Source organism: Stegostoma tigrinum, chromosome 13 (genome assembly GCF_030684315.1).
Source record: "Stegostoma tigrinum isolate sSteTig4 chromosome 13, sSteTig4.hap1, whole genome shotgun sequence".
Taxonomy (NCBI): Eukaryota; Metazoa; Chordata; class Chondrichthyes; order Orectolobiformes; family Stegostomatidae; genus Stegostoma; species Stegostoma tigrinum.
The window spans coordinates 56,429,274-56,442,492 of record NC_081366.1 but is presented as its reverse complement, the minus strand read 5'-3'; the positions used below and the strand labels follow the sequence as shown (position 1 = coordinate 56,442,492).

The 13,219-nt window shown below is 37.3% G+C and overlaps 1 protein-coding gene across 1 annotated transcript in view; it reads right to left on the bottom strand.

The window, feature by feature from the left end:
* Positions 1–333: 333 nt before the first annotated feature.
* The window catches only part of ccnjl (cyclin J-like), a 63,351-nt gene continuing 50,465 nt past the window's right edge, over positions 334–13,219 (bottom strand). The window contains exons 3-5 of the mRNA XM_048543751.1: positions 12,320–12,619; positions 10,987–11,146; positions 334–6,523 (exon numbers count right to left, since the gene is read on the bottom strand). Coding sequence (XP_048399708.1) covers positions 6,067–6,523; positions 10,987–11,146; positions 12,320–12,619 — 917 coding nt within the window. The 3' untranslated portion in view covers positions 334–6,066. The remainder of the gene's footprint in view (positions 6,524–10,986; positions 11,147–12,319; positions 12,620–13,219) is intronic.

Sequence of the window (13,219 nt, the reverse complement as noted above, 5' to 3'; positions counted from 1 at the left end):
CAGTTGCTGGACACTGACCTGGAGGAAAGCTTTCCACAAAGATGCAGCAGATTCTCTCTTATCCAATGGTAAGTTTAAATCCAATGCAAAGTCAAGAGGAGGGGTGCTTAATTGACGTGCAGAAGCAGTGACATCAGCTAGTATTTAAACAGCTAACCACCCAGCAAACAGGGAAATTAAAACTATTTAAAATCCTTCATTTCAAGTTTAAATGTTTAAATAATGATTATGAATAGATTAAGATAAAAATAAGATAGAAAATAAAATAAATATTAAACATTTTTAAAATTATATGTTTTAATTTTTTATCATTTTGGAGAAAATTGACATTTCACAAGTATAAAATTAGCTTCTTTGAGCTAGTCAGGATGTTCAGCATTAATTACATAGTATTCCATTAAAAATGCAATAACAGCTCACTCAAAAAGCATAATTTTCCAAGGATTTTATAGTGAGACTAAAAGCATGAGAGCAAATGTGTTTATCAATTCAGTTGATTGCCATTGGTTAGTTTGTGGAGTTGGTGTGGACAAATAATTCAGGCACTTGTGAAGGAGTTGCAATATTGTTGGTGGTAACTTCTGAACGTCTACATTATTGGCCCATGCTTCCCACATGACTGTTGAATCCTTGGTACATCAAAACTCAGTCTGCCTTGGATTTAAACATTCAGTGAGTCCACCTTCATTGCTCTCTGTGTACAGAATTCCAAGGATTAAAGACCCTCAGACAGGAAGCTTCTCCTCATCACTGCCTTTAAAAGGGGGCCCCTTATTTTGAAACTACTCTCTAGGTTGAGATCCTCCCCTCAGCATCAACCCTGTCTAGCCCCCAAAGAATTTTTTTGCTTCAATAAGATTGCCTCATTCTTCTGGACGTCTTCGAGTATAGGCCCAATTAGATCTCTTTCATCCACAGAATCAACCAAATGTACCTTCTCTGAACTCTCTCCAATGCAAAATTATGCTTAAATAAGGAAAACAAAACCCTTATGCAGTACCCTAGGTGTATTCACATCAATGTTCTGTATGGTTACATTAAAATTTACCTTCCTTTATATCGGGAACACCTTTGCAACGAATGTCAATATTCCATTTGCCTGCTCAATCACTTCTGCCACTGAAGATCAACAGATGCAATATTTTCATCCTTGACTATTTTCAAACAGTACATCACAAAACGAAACTAATGTTTCAATTTCAAATAAACTTGGTACTCTGTTAGATATGGAAAAACTGATTAGGGTCTGGTAAAGACCTGAACCAGATCCTGCTATATTTTAAAAGATCCATTGATACTGTAATATGGAAACTCCTAAAAACTGTTTCTTCCACGTATTTATAGACCATCAAGCAGGGAACAGACTCAAAGTACAGTGAGATGAAGAAACTTAATCCATCAATATGCCTTTGCAGAGATTTTGCATGTTCCTCACAAACTGCATTCATACCTATTTTTAAGATCAGCATTATTTGGCTAAAGGACATGCTCTCCAATAAATTCATCAATATTAACTGCAAATAGTTGAAGCACCAGCCCTGACTGCTATTAGCTACAGTTCACCATTCTGAAAATGACCTATTTTGCTTAACTCTATTGCCTGATAGTGAACTACCCACACTTATACTAACATCAACGCCATTAAATCTTATCTTGCGCAATAATTTTTTCTGTTGAACTTTGTTGAATGCTTTTTGGGAATTTAAATACAGCTAATTCAATATGGAGAAAAAGCAGAGTTAATATTTTGGTCAGTGACACATCCTCAGAACTCAACTGTTCTGAAGGTGAGTTACTGGACCCAAAACCTTAACTCTGCATTTTTCTCCAAAGATTCTGCCAGATCTGTTGCATATCTCCAGCAATTTCTGTTTTTGTCTCAAGATTTATAGCATCCGCAGTTCTTTGGTTTTGAATTAAATGTCCACTCCTAGTTGCCTTTACAGAAGTGATGAGGAGCCATCTTCTTGATGCCTTGCAGCCCATGTGGTATAGACATATCCACACCATTACTTAGGAGAGTTTCAGGACTTCGAATGAATCACAATAAAGGGAAAGGCATATGGTTCCAGGCTGGTGAGTAACTTTCAAGGTATATTGCAGGTGGGTGTTTTCATCCATTTACTTGTATTATTCTTCAAAGTGGTAGAAGTGATGAGTTTGGAAGATGGGACTAAGAGATTCTGTAATTCATGCTACGCTTTGCTACACTTGGTCAAGTTCAACATAATGACTGAATGTAATAGATGAATACTGATCTGGAGAAGAGAGAACAAAACTAGAAAAGAACAGAAGCAATCAAGTGGTCATGCCCAGGATCGAAACTATTTATGAGATTAAAGAGACAGATTTGAATGTAAATACGAAGTGGGAAAACAGGAATTAATAGACTGGCATTTATTTTAAAAAGTACACAGGTTTTTACTTCAGTCACATTTGTTTAAACTTCAAATAGCCAGATCTAAGATTTATTTAAATAAAATTGCTAGCAAAATTAGTGTTTCAGCAGGTATTTGACTCTTGTCTTACATTGGAAAGTACATGGATATTTGGCATACTGTGCTGTTAAAGAGGTCCCTCTAAAACAGTACATCTCTGGACAGGAATAAAATGATCTAACTTTGTATAATGGATCGGAACTACAGTAATATTTTTGGTCACTAGTTTTTCCACTTGGTTTCTCATGGTTTGACAGTATTGTCACATTTGCAACTTGTTTCACAATTCCTTCATATATTCACTAGAATGCATCTGACATTATCCTGTCTTGTTTAATACAAAGTATATTCCCCTACTTCTATTCAGTAAAGTAGTTACTGGTTGCAATATCTAATTAATAGACTGTATACGCACCAACACATATAATACATTCTCAACTGTGTGTTCAGTCATCTCAAAGTCTCAAAACAATGACTGTATTTGAAAGACTGTGTCTCATTCCACCAGTCTGGTAAATCTTGTGCATAAGATTCCAACCTCCTAAAATACCAGCCACACTATGTGTCTTTTATCAAACTCCCCCAACTACTTTCATTCAATGTACTTTTAAGAAAACCAATGCATGACTTATGATAAGATGAAAGTCCAATTTAAAAATGGCTGTAAGCCTTAAAAGTAATTAGGCATTCATTTCTTAAATTTGTATAAGTAAACCTCTGGTGCTACCTGAACAACAATTTACACTTACAAAACGTTAAAAATTAAAGATTTAGATGCAAAAGGCACTTTTAAATACACTGTCCCATACTGTGTGAAATGTCTCTGGGGTAGTCATTCCTCAACAGACCTGCCTTCTAATGAGATTGTTTAGTTAAATTAAACAGCTTTTAAAAAATAAGCAGACCAAGAACTTCAGGCAGATTGAGATCAAAACTTGATCACAGGCCAAAAATGACCTGCTGGAGAATTCATCCCAATGTATTACATTTACATATTTCTTTTTAAAAATAAATAATTTCTCAACAGTTGAACTTGTGAACACATTAAAACTACCTTTTTTTTAAAAAGAAAGAAGTACAAACTGCTGGGTCAGCACACATTTGGGGTCAAATACAGTGATGTCATAACATGGCAGCATGCTGAATAAATACCAGCTGCCTTGAAAAATCTTGTCAGTCATTGCCCTGAAATAAAAATCAGAGCCTGCCCTCTGGCTACTCCCAGTCACATGGACAGCAGTGATCAGCCCCATACAGACAGCAGTTCAATCAACTGCTGTGTGGCTGTGATGATAACTGATCTACAAATTGATTAATCTGTGCAACCCAAGGGTGAATGCATAGCCCCTACATGATTGGCAACAGTACTGTTCATATCCCATACTAGAGTAACTTAATTGGGAGTGGGACTTTTTAGTTTGATTGACACTTAAGCACGTACATTAACAGTCGTTTTTAACTAAAACTCCAAGTTATTAAACTATTCATCATTGTCTTTTTACATTCACCTCCAAACTGTCCCCAAAAGACTATGAAGCATACATGAAAGTAACTGTTGCTGAAGTGGATTAGAACTATAGTTAGCTAGAACATGACTTAACATCACACAGAAATGAAACAAAATTCATTATATCTAACTAAACCATCGTTGCACTAAGTCACTCTCCCCATGAGCCTAAAACTTCCACTACATTACAAACAGAAAAAGCTAAAATGGTGAAGCTCTTAAACAAGTCTTCCATCCTGTAATGTTTTTTGTAAAATCCAAAATAAACCTATGCCTTTCAGCTACAGGTTCAGAATTGTAACTAGACATCCGTGTATGCAAATCACAAAAGGGGCCTGACTCATTTTTTGCCTCTCTCCATTACAGGAAATATCAAACCCTGGTGTTTAGCCCTAGGGTCATTCTTCATGTACGTACCTGGACAGGTCTAACTGGGCAATTCAGAGAAATTATCACAGCCAAATACAACTTCGTCCACACATATATAATCTCGCAGTAGATAATGGGAAAGTGAGAAAGAATGACAGATTAGATGAATTCCCTTTCTAAAAATTCAGAATTCTCAGATCATTTGTGGTAACTTTCTTGTCTGTGTCCCCACAAGGGATTGATGAGGCTAAGTAACAAGTTGCTTCGATGAACAGTTTTAGCTTAAATATGAAGTCTTAAAAATTCAAGTTAATTACACTGAAAATGAAAGCTACTTGCCGTAAGATTTTAATGATTGTTACAAATTTTTACTTTTTTAGATCTGAATTTTATAGTTTCTAATATGTTTGCATGAATTTCCTTCGTTGGTTTCAAATATAGCCCACACAAATAAACTTAACAAAGAACCAAAATATTACACATTTTACAGAAAGCAGTTAAGCCTCTTTGGATCCCTCTGTTTCAGATTTTTAAAAAATCAAAATGTAAATAAGGTCTGCTGTGCTCTTAATACTGCACATTGTCATCTTCAATACTGTGAAGGTGAAACTTAGGTCATATGTAAGGAGAACCCAAGTATCCTGAGGTAATTGCCTTGTATTTAAGCTGATCAACAAAAGCAGCAAGAGGTATTTATCATTTTGTCCCTTCTGTCAAATCTGAAGAGGTTTTAAATCTAATGAGCTTTTAATCATTGAGGAATTTACCCTTGCATGTGCACACAGGACTTTCGCCTAGTTTGGTTTGGTTGTGCCAACTTCTTGGATTCACTATTGATAGAACCAAGCGAAGTTATTTTGTTACATTACTAAGCAGCCAGTGTTGAATCTAAAATAAGGTTTAAATATCAGTTCTAAGTTACTAAACTATCCCCTAAACAGCTGTTTCTAAACTCAGAATTTTCAGTAGGTTACCTCTGCTGAACAGCAGTGATATTTCTTGAACCAGTGAGTGCATCTCTCATACCACGTGCCCTCCATCTTGAAATGAAAAAGTATAATTGCAACAGGCAATCATTATCTGGGATGGTTAGTTACTACTGTGAACAGCAGCAGTCTTAACATTAAAAGTCAATTGCTGCAACATTGCCTTGCCAATTATGCGATTGAAATGGGAATACAGTGCCATAAACAGTTTAAAGTGAAGGTACAGCTAAGACACAAACCATATTGCACTCTGAAATGTCTCTCAATACTCCCTGGGTTAAAACACCAGAAAATCACAGGCAGCCTGTGTTACATTTAACACAAGTGGGGCTAACAGCATTGCCTTCAAGTAACAAAAAGTGCCCCCATAGCTTTCAAGTAAACAATATAAAAATATCACAGTAACAACAGCCCTTTAAGTGAGTTAAGGCAGCAGCTTTAAAATTCTCTACAAAAAGTATTGTTTGCTTATCCAAATCTATCAAAATATTTTCATATGGCTTCCTGACATCCCATTGGACTACTTAGTCTCAAAAATTTTCACACAGAATACCAACACTGAGGCATTCTCAGTTGAAAATAATTAGCAGATTTCCAGAAAAATTGTAACAAGGAAAGCTGCATGGTAAATGCATGTTTTGCATATCCAAAATAAAAAGTTAACTCCATCTAGCAAATTGTATATCTCCTGTCAGAGAGTTTCAAACATTGAAAAAGTATTTACTAATTCGGGAAGATAGCAGAAAATGCATTATTAGAATTACTGTCATCTGTCAAAACAGCTAGTTGAGTATGTGTGATGTCCACTTAAAAAATTACTCCCATAAGCCACAGTGATGCAGTGTCTTGGCTCAGTAGTTATGGCAACCTGCATAGCAATAGGTCCCTGAACAGGCAGAGCCCTTACAGTGGACTGTAGGTTGGCTTGGAAACCTGGGTATGACTGTAGTGTATAACTGTTGCTGGTACTTCCTGAGACAATGGCAGCTCGACGACCCTGCACATGGCTCCTATGGCTCTGAACTGAAGCCTGAGATTGCAACGGCGAATGGAACTGCACAAGCTGTGATGAGTTCTGGGCGAAATGTTGATATTGACCCTGCTGGAACAAGAGCTGCGGTGAGGACTGGTGTTGATGTTGCTGTTGCACTGTTGTTTGCTGCTGTAGACTTGGCTGTTGTCCTTTGGTTTTGTTGGCTTCTTTGACATCATTATCATGGGCACTAAATATAAAAGACACCTCACATCAGATACTTTCAATGAATATTCTCCAAGTTCCACCACCTGTCACAAAGACACCCACAACAATGCGGAGTTTCATTTAAACCTGTGTTAAAGTAGCCTGAAATGGACAGTAGTACACTTGGCACAGGACTGTGGACTAGCTTTTGCTAGTTTAATAAAAGCAAAATACTGTGGATGCTGGAAACCTGAAACAGAGAATGCTGCAGAAATTTAGCAAGTGTGATAGCATCTGTGGAGAGAAACAGACTTAATTTTTCAAGCCCTTCTTCAGAACCCTGACACAAGTCAGACAGGCAGAAAATGGAAACAGGAGCTCTGGCCAGCCTCGTGTTTTACTTGTCCACAGTCCTGTGTCAAGTGTACTACTGTCCATGTTAAACAGGAAAAAGACAGCAGGAATCCAACCTGGGTTGTGTACTGCCCAGTTTTATTCTGGGCTAATGAATTGGGAGATAGGTATCAAATTTCCTCAAAATGAATGTTGGAACTTCAAATGTACTGATTGGTTTCACAGATTCAGCCTATTTCCCATGTAATTTGTCATACCAAAGAATGGGAAGAAATGGTGGCGAAAACAGGAAGTGGCTGAATTTAAACCAGATTTGCCAACATGAACTGTATCCTAGAACCTAAATATTCAGAAGACCTGCCAGGGTACAGGAAGGAGGTGGTGGACAAAGGAGGAGGACAAGGATGAGAAAGGGGAGGGGTGGGGCTAGCGAGACAGCATGTGCAAAAGAAAACAATGGCAACATATAACATTGACATTTAGGAAGCAAAGTATCCAAACTAGCAAGACGGTAGCGTTTGTGGCAAGAGAAACAGGTAAACGTTTGTTTCCAAGAGTCATGTCAGATTCAAAACATTAACTCTGTTTCTCTTTCTACAGATGCTGCCAGATCAATTAAGCTTTTACAGCATTTTCTGTTTTTATTTCAGATCACTAGCATCCACAACATTTTGCTTTTATCAAAGAATCCAACTTAATCCAGATAGCCTCCTCAGAGTAAACATCAAAGTCAGCATTTGCAGATAAAAGTTGTTTTGCAAATCTTGGCACTAACTACTCATATGTAATAACTCCTAAATTGATTCAATCTATACATTATCAGTTATCTAGCATTAAGTGCTGTCATTTAATGCGTGTGTCATACTAGAAAAGCAAATTGGATATATTCACAAAGTTTGATTCTGCATAACCGGAGTAATTTAGCCATTTAAAATCAAAAGACTGGAATGTCCAGTAGTAGAGCATTTATAACCACAGATATTCTCAAGTTCTTCACTATCCAACAATATAAACAGGATCACAGCCAATGGTATTTCATTCTTATTAGAATAAAAGAAATATATTTGGAGTTAACTTTTAATTGTAAGAGAAATTTATCCAAGAAGTATGCATACAAAATGTGGAATGGGGTAAAGGAAGGAAAAAAAAACATCTCGGAAGACAAAGTCCATGACAACGTTAGTATGTTATTTATAATCTTGGCTGGAATAGTGCCTGGAGGGATTGTACTATTAGTTTAAGTACACGTTTTGCTGGAATTGGGGAGAGGTATGAGGCAGAAGGAAGAGTTTAAGTATTTGAAACCTTTTCTTGAAGATGTGCACCTGTAAACATTAAATGGAGATGATAATAATAAAGCTCTGCAATAATGGCTCTCCAGAGGAATAGCCTGACAGTATCTAGGCTCATGTGAAGGATGGCCACTTAGGCAGACCACTGACAGTTATGAGAAACCCTAAGAACCAATATATATCAGGATGAATGAACACAGATCTTGGAAGACAAAAATGGAGAGAGATAAGAATGAGAGATAATGGGAACTGCAGATGCTGGAGAATCCAAGATAATAAAATGTGAGGCTGGATGAACACAGCAGGCCAAGCAGCATCTCAGGAGCACAAAAGCTGACGTTTCGGGCCTAGACCCTTCTGGATTTAAAACATCTCTTTTCTTTGAGCATGATTCCTTTTCCTAAAGACTACAGGGAGAAAATCTAATTTCTTGCATTTACTCTTTTGTTACCATGAGGATGGAAACTATTCTTCCTGGTACATTACTTTGCAGAAACAGGATTTACAGGCACTTGACGCAAGGTAGTAATGGGTTAGCTCAATTCTTTTGGTTCAACTAGCTATTCAATTTAGATTGCTTCATTGCAGGAAGTTCAGTTTACAATAGCACCAGAATAAGGAGCAAAATATGTGTTGCGTTAAATTATACCATGTGGCATCCTAGCCATTACATTTAGTTTATTGGTTAGACACGCAGTAAGCGCAAAACAAATCCACCAATGCTGAAAGCACATACAAGCACTCACTCAGACTCTTTAGTTCAACTGTCATATGATTTAATAATAATTTTCAAAGCCACTAAAGGAGCAATTGCAAGCTGAGGAATAAAAAAATTTCTTAAAAATGACAATTAAATGGTGGGCTGGGGCTCCAGACTGCAGTTCTCTTTGATCAGGGTTCTATTGCAGGGCTCCAATTTCAAGATGTTCAATATGAGTTCAAAGCATTTTTACCATTCAATCTTCCAATCATTTACAAACTTAAAATTAAACAAAATGGGGACTTCAATATTCTGCATGAGCAGCAAAGAACCTATTAAACTCAGACTCAACCAGTTGTCTTCATTAGCATGTTATTGCTGTGGAAGCAGTTGAGAGACTAGACTCCATGGAGTTTTCAATTATTTCCATCTGTGTTGCTCTGTATAATTCTCAATCCTATTGCTAACTGGACAGTGCCATCGAAAAGAACAGCAGCTGCGTGATGAAAGATAAGCTCCACATATAAGAGATAACAAAGTGTAGAGGTGGATGAACACAGCAGACCAAGTAGCATCTTAGGAGCACAAAAGCTGACATTTCGGCCCTAGGCCCTTCTAGGGTCATCAAGCTCTACTCCTTGGTATCTCGGATTCTCCAGCATCTGCAGTTCCTACTATCTCTGATAGCAATTTATATGTGGAGCTTAAAATTGTTTTTTTAGGAGCAGGAAGGGGAATCATGCTCAATAAATGAATGTTTAATTCAAAGAACAACTTAATTTCTACAGAGGGAGATGAGGAAATGGAAGGGGAGAGCAATGAAAAATATAAAGATGAGGAGTGGAGAGAAAGGGACAGAAGAGGTGAGAAGGATAAAAAGAGGAAAGAGGGGAATAGAGGAGAAAGGTGGGAGCTGGAGAGCTAAGAAGACGACGGCCTGGGAAGGGGAGAGAAAAGGGGAGAAGAATGATAAAGAAAAAATGGAATTGGGAGGAGGGAGAGGATGACAAGGAAATGAGAGGTAGGTGGCAATGAATGGAACATGTCTATGTGGCAGTTGAGTGAGGCAGAGCCAAAGGGCATAAAACAAGTAGAGGGGTAATTAAAAGGAGGGTGAGACAGAGAAATACTTGGATGGATGGGGAAGAAACACAGAAGAAGGAAGGTGTGGGAAGGCAGAAGAGAAAATGGACAGACGGGCAAAAGACACAGCAGAAGGGAGAAAGAGAAAGAGAGCAAGGAGATAGAGATGTAAAGGAAAGGGAGGTTGACAGAACAAAATTCTTCTTCTCTTAAGTCTTACTTTTGATTTATTAATTTTACTTTGGGCTGTTCTGTGCTGTGGTCTAGCCATCTGAAACCCAAATGCTTCCAACAAAACTTACATTCAGAAGAACTGAACATTTTCAATTTATTAGTCCAACTAGTGAGATGAAAAGGAGGTATTGGTACACCCAAATACGAAACCTTCTGCTGCCACTTACTTACGTGGTACATTCATGTGCAAAGATGTTACTTTACAAACCACAAAGCTAAGAATATGGAAAGCCTCTTCAAATAGATCAGATTTCCAAAATGTTCTTTAAATGTAAATACAGCCATATCAGAAGACATCAAACATCATCTTAACTGAAAATTCACTTCAACAAACAGCCTCCCCAAACAGCATGCAATACCTTATTCTCCAGATACCCAAATCTCCAGAAAAATTGGATTGAAAGTGACAATTAATTCAAATGTTTGGGGAAGGAATGGAATGATCCTGAGAGAAGTGGATTAACGCAATCACACAAGTGCAGTCTATAATTAGAAATTTGCATTGAGATTCTAAATGAAATGGGCTTGACATGTTAACTATTCTCTACTTCTCAAAATTTTACAATGCCTTGTAATTAAGGACTTTTTAAAAAAAATTCTAGCACTGTTTACAAAATGTGGTCTCTCCAAGACTATGCTGAAGAAAGAGAACAGGAAGAGAACACGAGATTGAATCTACTACAGTTCTTTACAAATACTGGACAAGGGTGAAGAAAGGCTTGTCAGCACTGTGGGAACTCATTTTGAGGACAGAAATTGTAGCTGCATGGAAAAAACATTGTGCCTTTATTTAAACAACCTCTTTCTTTAAAGTTGTGCAAACAAAAATTGCATGCATCTTACATCAGCATGAGCTCAACACAAGCAGTCAGGTGCTCCCAAGTATACCCAGTCAGTAGGTGAAGATGAGTGGTCAGGGATGGACTGATGTGTAAACAAATACGGGAAGCTGTTATGCAGGCAGCTGCTACCAGTGATGGACGAAAAGTCAGAAAACTGTGATCTACAACAAAAACAACAACAAATAAGATCAGTCTTAAAAACTGTAACCTATTCCCTTCCAAGCCTTCCCCTTTACCTGATTTTCTACCAACCAACAGACTCCCAATATTCCTCCGCCTGCAATTTAAAATTCTTATCCTTAATCTTAAATTATTTCATCATCTCACACCTCTTCCAGTTTTACTACATCCATCCAACACTTCAAATTCATCATGCAAAATAAAACATGCATCAAATTTTTTGACAAGGTACTAGCAAATTCCATTTCCAGAATTCAGAAGAACGAAAACCAGAAAAAAAGAACGAATTTGCAATTACTTAGAACATGATCGCAAGTTAGATATAGTTTAATATGCTTTACATTTGAAATAATTCATTGAATCTATAGTGTCTACCAATGAATCTTAATCCGGTATAATGAATGACTGCCAACTTAATGTGTTTTCTGATGTTGCTGGTTCAGAAAAGAACACTTACAGGCACACTACTCTTTAAAAAACATGCTGAAATTTTTAGTCAAATGGACAACTCAGATCTGGACATGTTTCATTTCTCACTTACAATAATGCAGCAATCTTTTAATATTGCCTGGGTACTTGCAATCTTCCTCCTATGCTGCTTTCATTTGGCACATTTATTTATTGGAGACTAATTTATCTTAAACTTTGACATTCACATTACCATTTGGCCTGTAAATCTCCTATCCTCATCCTAAGATCTTGTGCAGAATTAAGAGATCTCAGCTAAAGAGGTAAGTGTGATATCACAATTGGGTCAATGCCTCCATCCCTTTCACTGTTCCTGTGGAGGGTGAAAGAGACAGCACTAGCTGAGAAAAGGACTGGGCTCAATTGCAATTTTATCCTTTTCAGCTCTGTTTCCATCACACACTATGAGTGATCATTAGGATGAACTACCAGAGGTTAATCAATGCTCATGCAGCTGTATCCCTGCGTAAGTCAATTCCGTAAGATAGCAGAGGGTAAATCTTAAGAAAAGAAATGTTTGCCACCATGACAGCACAAAATGAAAGTATAATTTCCTGTTCTTGGTTATGCTTCAAATTTTTGGGAAAGGTTAGGAACAACAAGAAGTATATTCATAGAGATAGTAACCAAATGACAGTCCAGCCTAAACACAACTGAATATAGCGTTTGTTACATGCCAAGCATACCTTGAAGAGAAACTTCTAAAAAATAGTGGGCATATTTTTCCATGAACGCTTTGGTTTTGGTGATAGAAGTCAGCGGCCAGCCATTGTGCAGGTCACTCTCATGGACGGAGCCCGAAAGGTAATAGTCAATGAAGTGCGCCGCGGTGGGCAAACAGAGGTTCCAGTTGAAAGTCTCCAGCAGCAGCAACTCCATTTGCAGCAAGTCTCGCTTGTTCAGCACCAGATGCAGGCTGCTCATGAAGCCCAGACTGTTCAGCTGTTCCAATTTAGGCACCCGATCTTCTTTCTCTTCAAATTTGCCTGGAAACAGAGCAGCAATAAGATAGAAACAGGGTGAATATGTTGCTTTCTAACACTTTCCACCAGAAGGAACATTTAGAACTAGCAACTAGCTCACTTTCAAGTTATCATATTTAAAGCAGTTGAGCGAATTTTGGTATCCATGAATTACGAAAAGATTCTCACCACCGCAGAAATTGCTCATGTCTGAGCTGAAACTTCAAGTCAATTTTATTCAAATACTGTGCTCACACAAAATGAATGATTTTAAAGAAAATAATAAACTTCCTTTCTCATCGAAATGAATTAAACAGAACAAAATGCACTGAAGTCAGACACAATGCAAAGGTGTATTTTCATGCCCACAACTTCTTATACTTACATTTAATAAATTCATTCATCTTATATTGTAGCTTTAACAGAAAGCTAACATTTTAGAATGACAGCGAATTCAGTGAAATTAAACATAGTTTGGCTACTACAATGTATATTTAACAATTGTATGGTCAGCTTTAACATTATCAGTTAACTTGACAGAAAGTTATGTGACATTGGTGACGACTGAGCAGGAATGTAGAAAAATGTAAATGGAAGTTGAATTCATAACATTTACAATAAATG